Below are 14,135 nucleotides of genomic sequence, written 5' to 3' on the forward strand. Positions count from 1 at the left end.
TCACAAGTCCTGCTTTAGAGAAGACAGCCCTTTATTAGAAGTGTTTTAATGTGCTACATCAAAACAAGACTGAATCAGATCTGGTTAGTTAGTCAAATGGAGGTATATGCATCTGGGTATGTAGGAGGTTCAGCAGGCACATCATTCATTTGACCAAAAGTATGATATTTCTATTTAAATTATAATCCTTATTACTGGGTGTGAATATTTCTATACAAATTATCACATACAAAACTGTCTTTTTGATTGCTATATATCCCCTTTTTGGCAATTAGTAAATGTGTGTAGACCAGAATCAAACTTTGGTCAAAGAGATTAAAGTTCACATATTTTAGCTGAGTAACAAAAGAGTGAGGCCAAAAGCTCTAGGCCAACTTTTGTCACATAAAAACATTCGCTCATGGTTTGTTTTTGTTTTTTTCTTTCATTTACTCCTACCCATTTGCTATAACAAAGTTCACACAGAATGAATAAGTAAATAAAGAAACCAGTTGTGCAGAAATTCAGGTAAACAAGATTAATCTACATTCCAGGGATATTGCCAAGAGTGCCGTAGTTCCTGGGAAATAAATATTGATGTTCTTGAGTACAGCTAAATCCAAGGATTCTGTGGGATTCTATGTTACTGTTTTATGTTAAAGTTTGATATTTTAAAAAATATCATATTGTTACATCATACTATGTGGCCTTTCATTAAAATTAACTTGAAAATCCAAATGAGCAAATTAATTCTTTTCTTTAAAACCTGACACAATAATTTCTTAGAGAAAATGATTGTGTGCTATTATTATTTAGGTTTTTATTTTATTTTTCATTGTCAATGATACAATAATTTCCCTTAATCAGTTCTGCCCTATCAAGACTTTGCAAACAAGGAAATGGGGTATCTTAAAAAATACAGATCCACGTTTCAGCCTATTTACAAGATCTTATTGTTGATATGTCTATGAATTCAGTATCACAGAGGGTACAACAACACAGTAGAATAACCTCCCTGGCTCAACGCTATGGAATCCTAAGAGTTGTATTTTTGCAATGTCTTTAGCTTTCTTTGACAAAAAGTGCTGGTGTCTCACCAAAGTACAATTCTCACTATTCCATAGCATTGAGCCACAACAGTTAAAGTGGTATCAAACTGCACTAATTCTACAGTGTAGATGCACCCACATGCCCTGTTAAAATAGAATACTAATCAATGAATAATTTAGATGGTGGTTGGGCAACTTTAGGCCCACACATCTCCCCCGTGGTCCATTTGTACATGGTCTGGACCATCAGATGAGAGAGGTTTGTAGAAATGCACGTGCACTGGACTGTACACATATGCTTCTTATTGGGGTGACAGATTTGCAGATAAGTGGATCATATGCTATCCAACATTTCACAGATGAAAACAAAGACAGTTTCTTTTTTGCCTGCTGGAAAGCAGAAACTTCATCCTTCGGTCTCCTATGCCTCTTCTACACTGCCTTATAATCCAGCAAGTAAAGCTAATAATCCACATTATCTGCTTTGAACTGGATTATGAGTCTACACTGCCACATAATCCAGTTCAAAGCAGATAATCTGGATTGTATATGGCAATGTAGAAGGGACCATAGAGAGAACATTGGAGGAGAGAAAAATTTGACATTTTAAAAGCAGGTGAAAAAGTGGGATATCAGCGGATTAATCAGTATTGTCCCAGCCTAATTAGGACATTGGGAAAATGTGATCATTGCAATCCCTTGCTAATATTCTGTTCTGTGCAAGGCCGTTTCCTATGCATTGCTTCTGAAGATGATCTTCAGAACCTCCCTAAAGGAAACCCAGATGAAACAGAAGATTTCAAAGGTCACTGGAAGTGCTGTGGGTTTAGACAAAAAGAGGAATGAATGACAGGGAGACTTCTGGGATGGGCAAATAGGGAACCAGAACAGCAAACAAAAACTTCAGGACAAATTCCAACATTCTATGGAGTAAGAAGAGAAGTGTTACAAAGCTGGAACAAAGAGAGAAGGCCTTTGAAATTGTGTAGAGAGGGGGGGACAGAGAATGAGCTATAAAGTGCAGAAAGATGGACAAAGTTCACAAAATGGGCTAAAGAAATCCACAAGATTAATAAAAAACGTATTTTCCATAGCTGATGCCATGTCCCATTCCCTCATTTGATTAAAAAGGAAAAAAGGCCTTAAAGAAGACCTTGGAATGACTGCAGCTATAATCCCCTGAGTATCCAAAGAGGCAAGCAAAATGTTGTGTCTGAAATATCTCCAAGTACAAGTTATGCATACATGCAACCCTTCTGTTGCAGTATCTTCATTGGCTACTGATCTATTTCCAGGTACAATTTAAAGTTGTGGTTATGACCTATAAAACTCTATATGGCTCATATCCAGATTATCTGAAAAACGATATTCTCTTATTCCGCCAAAGTTTCAAAATCTTCAGGGGAAGTCCATCACTCCATTCCATATAATGGAAATAGATAAGAGTCTTCTTGGTGGTTGCTTCCAGACTCTGAAACTCCCTTTACAGAAAGGCTAGAGTAAACTCTGCCATGGCATCTTTACTGCAGAAGATGAAGACTTTCCTTTAATGTTGGCAGGCATCTGGGAACTATTTTATGGGGCAAGGTTTTTAATAATGTGCTATATTGTCTGTATTTGCTGTTTAGGTTTGCTTTTCACTCTGTGCATGTATGTGTCTTCAAATCACCTGTTGACTTGTGATAACCTCATACATTGCATAGAGTCTTCTTGGGAAAAGAAAGTTACCAATGGTTTAATTAGATGTTAACTTTTTAAATGTTTGTAATATTTTGAATTATCTGTATCTATTTTTTTCAAAACAGAAATTAATGTGTTCTCAATACAACTGTTATTAAATTGAATGCAAAACATGCCTAGTAATTTGTGCCCAAATTCTCTAGCCCAAAACACAGTTAAATTTAACAGGATTTTCTATTATACAAGCGCTGTTGAAATGAACTGGGGAAGATCATCCCCCCTACTGTGCCTATTTTTCCTCTTCAAACATAACTCTTCTAATTTGCTGCTGAATCTAATTCAAACAAACAGATTGATACCCATGAAAATTGTCCCTCCCCTTGTATCAGTCAGGGTGACACAGAAAAAGCTGATCTACTGCTGACATCCTGAGTTAATTGGATTTTAAAAGAAAAACATAAAAGAGAAAAGCTATATATAAAGATGTCACTTGCCACCCACTGGCAGTCTAAACCTCCAGAGATCTTTTGAAGCCTTCCTTAAAGTCTTCAGTTTTCCAAGGGACCATTTCTTTTGATTGTGTGTCCTACTTGACTTGAATGACTTACTGAGTGTCACAACTCATGTCAAGCTAATGTTGGTTTAAAAAAAGCAAGTGGAAGCAACATGGAAAAGTCAGCCAAGTTCCTCTGCAAAGCGATGTTGATGGGAAAATAAGAGAGCTCTATATGTCTAACAAGAAAGACAGACAGTCTTAGCTCACTTGTTCCCATGATCTATAAAACCCAATAGACTTGGCTATATTTGGCTTTTGCATTTTATCAATTGCATTTCTTCCAATGTGTGCATTCTTTGTTAATCATTTTATGTATTTTGTTTATTTACTTTATTTATATCCCGCCTTTCTACCCATGGGGACTCAGGGCAGCTAACAACCAAACAATTAGGTCAAAATTTTAAACAAAGCGAATACAAAAATTAAAAACCAGTTATATAGTATGGTGTGGATTTCAGTTAAAATACAGTTAAAATATAATAAATACGATTAAAATTGCATTTAACTCTCACGATCCCACCCTTCCCTGAGTCCCACACACAGCCTCCCCAGCAGTGTGCCCTCCACCCTGCTCCAAATGCCTGCTGGCAGAGAAAGGCTTTTACCTGCTTGCAGAAGGCAAGCAGGGATGGGGCCATCCTGGTCTCTCTTGGGAGGGTGTTCCACGGTCTAGGAGCAGCCCCTGAAAAAGTCCTCACCATTGTTCCCACCAAATGTGCTTCAACAGGTGGTGGGACAGAGAGAAGGCCCTTTCCAATTGATCATACAAATTGTTGTACAGATTCATTTGGCCATTATGTTCCCTGACTTCATGACATACCTTTGCCTACATTTTGAAATGTGAGCCAGATATATTTTGTTCCTACATGCAGGAATGAATAATTCTGTTGAATTTCTTCATTCTCTGGAAGAATAAAAAGTTTTCATATTGCACAAATTTCACATATATCACTGGTTCCTGGACAAAAATCAGGTCCCTTAGGCAAATAGAAGTATTTTGGTGCAGGCATCAGTGTTCATTGTGCAAAATGAAAGCTTTTGCATAGGAAAAACATTTTCAATGCTAAAATGTTTTTGTTTGTTTTTTTTTTTAAAAAAAAAAGATTTGTGCAAAACATCAAGTTTCTCCATGAAGCCCCAAAGTGTAAAGAACCTCACATTTGTTTTCCTTTTCCATGGTGAGGTGACCTGACTGTTAAGAAACCCTTTTCTCATCCAGAAGGCAAACATTAGCAAATATCTTTCACACCACTACTCATATCATTCAGCTCAATAACTGAGGCCTGCTGAGCAGCTCTTTCTTTTGAGGGATTTGTTCAGAGTGGCATGGTATAGATGTTTTGAATCAGTTTCATGATGTTTTTGGAAGCTCAAGCCTCCCTTGTGAAATGTTTCTAGTCAATGTTTTCTTTATCATTATTGTGAAGATGTGGCTCGTCCTTTACAATTGCAAAGGGAAGAAAATGGGAGGACTGCCTGCTAAAAAGGAATTCTGCTCTCCACAATAAAGTTTAATTTCACTCCGCATATTACTAGCACTGAAATAAAGCAAGCCCTCCACATATACTGAGATCAGATGCACAATTTCCCTGCAAATGAATTAAATAGTGCTTGTTTACACGAGAGAACACCTCTCTAAGAAGGTCTAGGTGTTCCTGTATGATTTGTATGTTCTTACAAAAGATTTACCGGGACATCATGTGCCATTCCTTTGAGGCATACTCAGAGACCAGAACTTGGAAGAATTAATTTAGGAATCTTTGCCAGAAGCAATAAAAGAAAGACTCTAAAATGTCATAATTTTTGCCTTTCCTATAGCAAAAGGATTTAGCTTGGACATTTAGTTTAGACAACTCTTCATTGCCATGTGCACATCTCTGCCTCACAATGTACACTTCTAGGTCTAAATCCAATTGATATATTTAATAATTCATAACAATTAAATATGTTTTAGAAAGTGAAAAGGTAAAACAATACAACCTTGTTGGTCAGGAATTTTGGATATGTCATTTGTTTAACTTATTGTTGACTTATACATTTTATGGTAAAGTAAAGGATACTTGTTCAGGCCTCAGTGGCGGGAGTATATGTTTGTAAAATGTTCATTGTTTTGTGTTCTGTATCACTGTAAGTTGTTAATGTATGTAAATAAACATTTTTTTAAAAAAATCCAATTGACATTACATGACAATCAAGTACTGAATGGTAAACCACTTTTGTTAATCCTATGGATTCAGTGCGTCTACTGTTGTTAGGACTAACAGTTGTACTTAAGCTTTCTGAATGTCTGTTCATGTAATGTTGCAATCTGGATTTCATTATACAAATAATGAGAACAGAAGAAGTGTTAATATCTGGTGTGAGTGACTATGTACAAAATTAAGTGCATGTGGCTATACTTCTGGTCACAGTCTTATAACCCCATTAAAATTACCATATTTCTATTTTGTTTTGGAGTTTTCTTTGTTGTTTTTTAAAAGGTCTGTATTAATTGTTAAATTCATTACCCCTTTTATAAAAGGAAATGGAAACCATGATAAATGAAAACTACTGGAGTTTCTAGCTGTGGTATTTGCTGATATTTTAGCCATTGGTTACACGAAAGGCAGTGGGGAATGTTTTCCCTATAAGCCTACTTTTCAGATGATCTTGGGGTAAATTCCCTCAACTCATTTCCTGTGAGGCTTAAGTATTCTGAAGGATTTCATGAACACGTCTGTTAACTGTAGTTAATACTGTGGCTCTTTTCACTAATAGCATCAAACATTAGTACTGAATCCTAGTTAAGTGGGTTTACATTTTAACTGTAGTTCCAGAAAACGCGAAAGGAAGTAGGGTTGAGCATGGGGTGCCATCCTATGTCTCCCTCCTAATCTTTTCATCACTAGTCAGAGATTACAGCATTTCATTTTCATGTCTTTAGCCTGAAAATAAGGACAGTGACAGTTTTAAGTCTCAGGAGAACCCAAACCAGAAATATGAATCAAAATAATTAAAATATAAGAGCAAAAGACTAAACCTAGGCACAGTAATAATAATGTCCACATTCAATGAATATGTGACAGTCCTCTGAATCTAAAAATGTACAATATTGTTCTTAAAAGAAATATGAATGAAAACAGAAATTAGAACCAATAATATGAGTTTGAGAAGCCTTTATAGTACAGATCAGAAGCTGAAGCAGAATGTGTAAAATAAATGTACGTATTTATGTTACTTTTACCTGCCTCAAAACCAATCCTTTATGATCAATATGTTTGTACAGTTATTTACATGTAACTTTTTAATTATTTAAAATTGTTTTAAAAATGTGAAACTAAAAGCAAAAATAGAAAAGGTTACAGAGAAAAGTAGGGAGAAATACCTTTTGCAATAGTAAAATTGTATTGAGCATAGCAGTTCATTGAATGATTATTTGTTTTGGAGTTTGAACAGTACATGAACTGAGAATGTGAAATCTTACCATCAACATCCAGTGAGACTACGTCTTGGGTATCTTCAATTCCATACATGACATCACATCGGTAAATTCCAGTATCGCTTGCCCGCAAATTCTCCATAGTCAATGAGGCATCCCCAACATCTTCCGGAAGACTTGGAACTGACACTCTCCCTTTGTAGCCTTGTCCAATCTTGATATTCCCATTTTGGGCCACCAAAACTGTGGTTTCTCTCAAGTCTTTTTCACCTATATCATGTTCAAGTTTTGACCACTTAATCCGGAGAAATTCACTAGTATTTTGATAGCTGGGCAGCAAAGTAGGTGGAGTAGAAAAGAAGCATGGGAGGATGACACCTCCAGCCAGTGAGCCCTTCACCGGTGGACTTTTTTCCATTTTACCTGGAGAACAAAAACACTGGATTAGTGAGGCATTAAAACTAATCTACATGAGAGTCACAGAAGTAACAATACCGTTTCTAGTAGTGCAGCTCAGCTGGCAGTAAAAGTTGCCTGATAAAAGTGCAAGAAAGCATTTTGGGATGTCCTTGTAAGAACCCAGATTCCTTCATTAATCTTAAAGAATAACTGTAAGGTCATGACAGTTTCAGTGGTATACATATCCACTTTCATATCAGAGTTTTGCTAGGAACTTGTGCACTTTAGTATGCATATGACAAGGGATTCAAATGTGTTGAGACCAGAACACATGGGCATCTTAGTACAACACATCATAGAAGATGATATAATTCTCTCTGTCTTGTACTTCAGCCCCTAGAACTTCCTTTTGAAACACACATGTTCTTTCTCCCTATAATTTCCTTCACTTCTATAAACAAATTATGTCAGCAGTTTGCTGTTCAAAAATGTTTGTTTTGTTCTAATACTTCTGATTGGTGCCATAAAATCTCCCAACTTCTAAACATCACATAAACATACAGGAGAAATAAGTCTGCATAAACATATCCAAGCATGCTCCATAATTGGGATGGACATTCCAGACCCTCTAGATGTTTTCTACTTCAGCTCCCGAAAGTACCAGTCATCATGAGCAATCATAATGAATTATGGGTTTCTATAGTCCAGAACAATTTGCCAAAACAAAGACTTCTCAACCTTTGCTTAGTGGCTACTAGTTTCCATGTCAGCAAAGCATAGAATCTAATCTGGTTAACTTGGAACCTTATAGGAACTATCCAAAGTAAATTCCTAAATCAAGTTCAGACCAAATCTTTGAACACATTCACAATTCAGCTGACGTGAAAGTCAGTAGCTGCCACTGCATTATTCTACAAGTCAACTTCATTTTCCCAATTGTTGTAATGGGCTTTCAGTCCAGAATGGGTTCAGTTTCAGTAAAGTGATCCATTCTTGAGCCCTGTTGATAGTACAGGATGTGCAGAAAAATATGGTTCAAGCAAGTGACACAGATGCTAGTTATGGCTCTGATCTTTTAAGCAATAAGCTCTGTGGATAATACTGTTGAGTATGGCTTGTTCTTCAGAAGAATCAATAATCTAGTTATTTTAAGAGTTAATTTTTACCATATATCAAGAGGAAACAGTCATATTTCTTTTCTTTCTGTATATCTGTGTGTGTGTATACAAACTGCAGGCAACTATTCACTCCCTTTTAATTATTTCCTTTCCAACTTCAAGGCTTAACTTATCTCTGAAATAAAAGGTATCTCAGCATTTGGCAACGATAAGTAGGAAGAAGGGGGAATTAAATGGCAGTAATGCATACAGATAGTGCCTGCTAGATTAAAGGACTTTCACCAGAGTTAGCATTCTCTCCAGCTGCAAATATTTTACAGCAAAATGTTCCCATCCAACAATAGAATGTCTTTGAGTCTAATGCTGGCGTACTGTTCATCAAACCTGCCTACAGCATGTCTGGAGACTGAATTTTATATTTGCTAACACTGTGCGCCAACCCTCAATCCCTCATTAAGTTATTCAATGTGGCTTGACAGTCTTGGATCCAAAAGCAGCTCTGCCGGACTCCTACAGTAATCTCCGTCTTTATTCTCTGTTTTAAAAAATGAATGTATTAGTTCAAAACAACTGAAAAACATTATATCTGTAAACTGCTACTGGGCATGAAAAGTTCAAAGTAAGGAATGTGTGCTGATGATGTGTTAAAGTCACTCCACTGTCTGGATATTAGTTGACTTAGCAACGAGAATGTCATTTGTACCTTCTGCTGAATCAGCTATTTTAAATTTATTTATTTTTATTCATTTGCATAGCCTTGTATAGGTCCTATGAAATTTGTGTGGAAGTCAAAATCAACATTCCTAAAACACCTAGTTGTCATCTTTCCTATGTGGAGTACAGTAGATTCTCAGGACCCTTCTACACTATAATAAAATGTGAGTGGAAAAGGGTTAAATGAACCCACTTCCACTCGCGTTCTAGTCCCCACCCCCAACCCAAAACCCAAGCTTTCCCTGCGAGGGTGGCTACAAGCTATCCCGGTTGCTTGAAGCTAATCCAAAGCCCCTAAAACTTACTGAAAAGGTTCCCTGGCAGCCATTAAACATCTCCTCATGCCATCCTGAGTGGAGGAAATGATGCCTGAGGAGATGAAAGGATTGAGGAGGAAAATCCCTCTGCGCCCCCCCCCCCTTGCCTCACGTGTTATTTCCTCCACTCAGGAGGACACAAGAAGAGGTTTAATAGCTACCAGGGACCCATTTCAATAAGTTTTAGAGGAAAATCTTTGGGCTTGGGAGCTCCAGGAGCCTAAAAGTGTGAAATGGTGTGTGGATTGACCCCCTCCAGGAAATGTGTGATGTGTCCCAAGAGTCAATTCATACAGACCCAATACCTCATTAAACCTGGATCTTTTATTAAGATCCAAATCTAATGAGGTATTGAATTAATGCAGAGTACACCAGGGAAACCCAGTTAACTCAACATTAATTCGCTTTTACCGAGGGCATCGTTTGGATGCTTCTGGTAAAAGCAAGATAGGTCTCGAATTAAAGGCCTGTCTGGAGGGGCCTTCAAGCTAGATTTACACTGCCCTATATCCCAGGATCTGATCCCATATTATCTGCTTATCCCAGATTATCCGGCAATGTAAACTCCTGTAATCCAGATCAAAGAAGATAATATAGGATCAGATCCTGGGATATAGGGCAGTGTGGATCCACCCTCAGTTAACTGCAGCTCTTAAGCAACCAAAACTCTTAAGCAACTAGTAAAAAAAAGAAAAGAAAGAAGACTTAAAATTAAAAACATGCTTATTATAATACAGTGAAACAACAAGACTGTGCTACATTGCCTTTGTCTTTACTTGATTTTTAATTACTGTATTTCAATATTAATTTCAAGTCAGTACAGAGTTTGTAGTAGGTTACAGTATGACACACAGTATTAGTTTAGACCTATTTAAATAGTTACTTTCAAACAACTAGAAATTACATTTATCTGACATTTACCAAACCCAATGAGTGCTGGTTAACTGAGAGTCTACTTCTATTTACTTTTTGCCTGTATGTCATTAACTAATGTGTCTGAACAAGAAAGTCTTGAGCACGTAGTGTGAAATTGGAAAAAAATATTTTGCTGCCAACAGAACATCAATCCCACTTAACATTTTAGACAAAGACTTGAACTATTAAAGATAGCTCATAAGAGTGAGACCAGATTAAAGCTCTATAAAAGCATGGGTTCACTCTCAGAAATTATTTCCATGTCTAAAGATGTGTGAAAATGTACTATCATCTCTGATATAGATTTTATCTCTGATTTAAGGGTAATTCAAGACAAGGCTTTTATCATCCTTGCTCCTGAATGGCTTTTGCGAGGCAGGGGAGGGGGGATCCAGATGGCTTCCTCTTCCGTTTCTAAAACATACTATCTGTTAAAGAGGAAAACAACATTTTTTATTGGTAGCTCTAAGAATCATCCATTTGGCTACCTGCAGGCACCAGATCTTGTCTGATCTTGGATGCTAAGCACTATACCAGGTGCTGTAGTCTGGAAGGAATTGTCAAAACCACTTCTGAGTATTTATTTATTTATTTATTTATTTTGCCTAAGAAAACCCTATGAAATTCAGGTGACTTGAAGGCACATGTGCACACACCAAATCTACAGATGCTTCAAAACCCTTGCTAAGCAGAAGTAATGTCTGAACAAAATATTGGTATAGAATGGGGAAGTTAGTATTTTAGGCCTCCGACAGATAAGAGTTCCTTCTCCCACCCTGGACCTTCTACAGATATATAAACCTTTCTTGCTTAGTTTTTTCCAATATACCTCACAACCTCTGAGGATGCCTGCCATAGATGTGGGTGAAACATCAGGAGAGAATGCTTCTGGAACATGGCCATGCAGCCCGGAAAACACACAACCACCCTGTGATTCTGGCCATGAAAGCCTTCGACAAAACATGGAACAGGAGTACTTCTTCTAAGAAAAAGTGATGATAATATCTGAGTGTATTTAGGAAAAGGGCACTTTGAGGAGCACAAAAACAGTCATTTCTTCCCTCCCTCCATCCATCTTTTGTGAAGCTGCGTGATGGTGATCTTTCCACTTATATATGGCTGGTTACTGGATGCTGGAATAAATAGACTTGTGGTCCCACTCCCACATGGATCTTATGTCCTTAATGACAATGGGCATCTTACAAACAATCCTAAACTTTACCAAGGCCAAAACATTGTGCTGCCTGAAGCAAAGAATAAGGCGATATCTCAACCTTCATTTCATATTCAGAAGCCAACTGACAAGTCGGTCTTATTGTAATAGTATTAATGGAATATCATCGTATATTTCACCTGATGCAGCAGGTAATTTTAGGAAAGACAGGGGTGGATATCTTTCAACAAAGGTTGCCACCACTGCACCAGCTGTTGTTGCTTCAATCTGCCTAATGGAAGGACTGATGAATCCTACCAAATATTAGCTAGTGAACAGCAGTGTCTTGCAACCACACATAGAAACTTTTGTTTGATATATAGAAAGAGATAAACCCAGATACACATACACAGAGAGAGAGAGATTTGTGTGCTTGTATGCTTATTGATAAAATTGTTTTCCCTTTTATGCATTTATTAACATTGCATTATAGACATAACTGGTAGTTTGAGAACTGGACTACACATTTGGAGATGAGGGCTTGAATTTCCACTCTGGCATTAAAACCCACTGAGTAACCCTGGGCAAGTCACACACTCTCAGGCCCAGAAAACTCTGTGATAAGACTGACCATTAAATTGACATACTTCAGAAATGACTTGAAAGGACACAACAATAGACTAGTAAGGATTTGTTGATGGAACAGCTAATTTGGTTAACTATTGGGGAAACCCGAAAAGTGGGGCTACTTTTCAGTTAAAGTGCATTGGAAGAACAAACTGCAGAACAATTACCTCTTGAAACATGTGGTAAGAGTTCTCCACTGAGAGAGCTAAAATATCCAGTTGCTAGGCAGTTATAATGGCTGTTGAGCTGTTTAATTAATTTAAAGGGGGGTAGTTATATAGGCAGGGAGCCTAGAGAGTAGCTATAAATTCTACACCCCACTTCCTGGAGCACAGAGCCAGATTTTTTCTCTTTGTAAGATTCTACCTTCAATAAAATGTGTTCTCCTTTTTGAACTTAATCAGAATTCCAGCTTTCCCTTGTTTCCCAGACCCAGACTCAAGCCCTCTGGGTTAAATGCCTGTACTATAAAATCTCATCTTTCTATCAATGGCAAAGTTGTCTTTTGATTTTGAAGCTATCCTAAGAATAAAACACTTGCCCTGGGCTTAAGAGAAAACAAATATTTCACCAAAACTGTTGTGTCTTTTGCTATGACCTTATCAGAATCACACTTCAAGTTTATTTTCCCATCTGAAACACTATATTGCAGCAAGTTTAGTGATGATCCAAGAAAGTCCTTAACAGGGGCCAAAAATCCCATGTCATTGGCACAGGAACAGAAATTCATAACATTTCTGTTGGTGTTGCTATGTAAAATACCCTGTGGCTTTGAACATGTGTCTGTTTAAAGGGTTTCGGTAAATGACTGCAGTAGCAGGAAGGGATAATGAAACAAAGGTAAACGTAAAGATTTTCCCCTGACATTAAGTCCAGTCGGTCTGACTTTGGGAGTTGGTGCTCATCTCCATTTCTAAGCTGAAGAGCTGGCATTGTCCATAAACACCTTCAAGGTCATGTGGCTAGCATGACTGCATGGAGCGCAGTTAGGTACCTGAGTGGTACCTATTGATCTATTCACATTTGCATGTTTCCAGACTGTTAGGTTGGCAGAAGCTGGAACTAATAGCAGGAGCTCACCCCGCTCTTCAGATTCAAACCACCAACCTTTAGGTCAGCAAGTACAATAGCTCAGTGCGCTATCTACTGCGCTATCTAGGGGCTCAAACAGTCCCTCATTCATGTTTAGTGAGAATAGTTTCATGTGTCCATTAATCCTTCATCTGAAGGGCTGTCAAACAAGTCATTTATGGAGTCCCTATGCACACTCATGATCCAACATCTGGCACATTGGATCAGCCCAAAAAAAGGGTCAGTGTAAATTGGGTCTGTTTCTTATGTAAATAAAATAAAATAAACAGTTACCAGTCATCACATTATTTTGCAAAACAAGTACTGTTATATCTACCCTGTCCTAAAACATAATACTCTGTGGTGATGTCATTATTTGTAGTGCATTTCTTACAAGCTTTTCCTTACACAGCCCTAGCGGGTCACCAGCTGTGTACCTTAAGGCACGTGCCTTCTTTGCAAGCATTTCATCAAGTGTAAAGCAGCCCTTAAGACCACTTTGTTAAAGTATAGATTGCTAAAGCAGATATGCAGGACTATTCAGGTCTACCTTGCTGAAACATGCTTGACAATGAAAGTAATAAATTGAATCCTAACAAAAACCTTTCTGTTCTACCAGATGGCTTGTGGTCTGACTTTAGTACAGTAAAGGGGGGGGATATAAACCAGGCGTGGTGAGCGATCAGTTACTTTTCAAGCTCTTACTGTAAATCATGCGAAACTAGGCAAATGAACATTCCATCTGCTACAATTATATTAAGGAAAGTACATACAGAATGTAGTAGCATTAAACACCCACATATATGTGTATTACTATAAAACACATGATTCCTTATATTACTTGTTCAGACTGACTACTATATTTTTAAAAATGCTGAACAGCTAAAGTTTATAACCACCCTATAATTAAGTTTTTTAGGCATCTCTTACATAAACTGCATGCATACATTTACATACAGGATCTTTGAGTCAAAATTACAGCTATATGGGGATGTAAACTTTTCAGAAATTTTGAGGCCATGGGAAATAAACGGGATTTTAAGGGGGAAATAACTGACATTTTTTTAAATATTGACTAACTCAGTATTAACCCCTTCTCCTTTTTTAGATTGAAAATATCTGTGCTACTTTGTTAATGT

At 37.4% G+C, this 14,135-nt stretch overlaps 1 protein-coding gene across 2 annotated transcripts in view; it reads right to left on the reverse strand.

Moving 5' to 3' along the window:
* vcan (versican) overlaps positions 1-14,135 on the reverse strand; it is a 169,070-nt gene that overhangs the window by 129,365 nt on the left and 25,570 nt on the right. For both annotated transcript variants that reach the window (XM_008103007.3, XM_062972276.1), the window contains exon 3: positions 6,728-7,105. In XM_008103007.3, the coding sequence (XP_008101214.2) occupies positions 6,728-7,105 (378 nt within the window). The remainder of the gene's footprint in view (positions 1-6,727; positions 7,106-14,135) is intronic.

Source organism: Anolis carolinensis, chromosome 2, assembly GCF_035594765.1.
Source record: "Anolis carolinensis isolate JA03-04 chromosome 2, rAnoCar3.1.pri, whole genome shotgun sequence".
Lineage (NCBI taxonomy): Eukaryota > Metazoa > Chordata > Lepidosauria > Squamata > Dactyloidae > Anolis > Anolis carolinensis.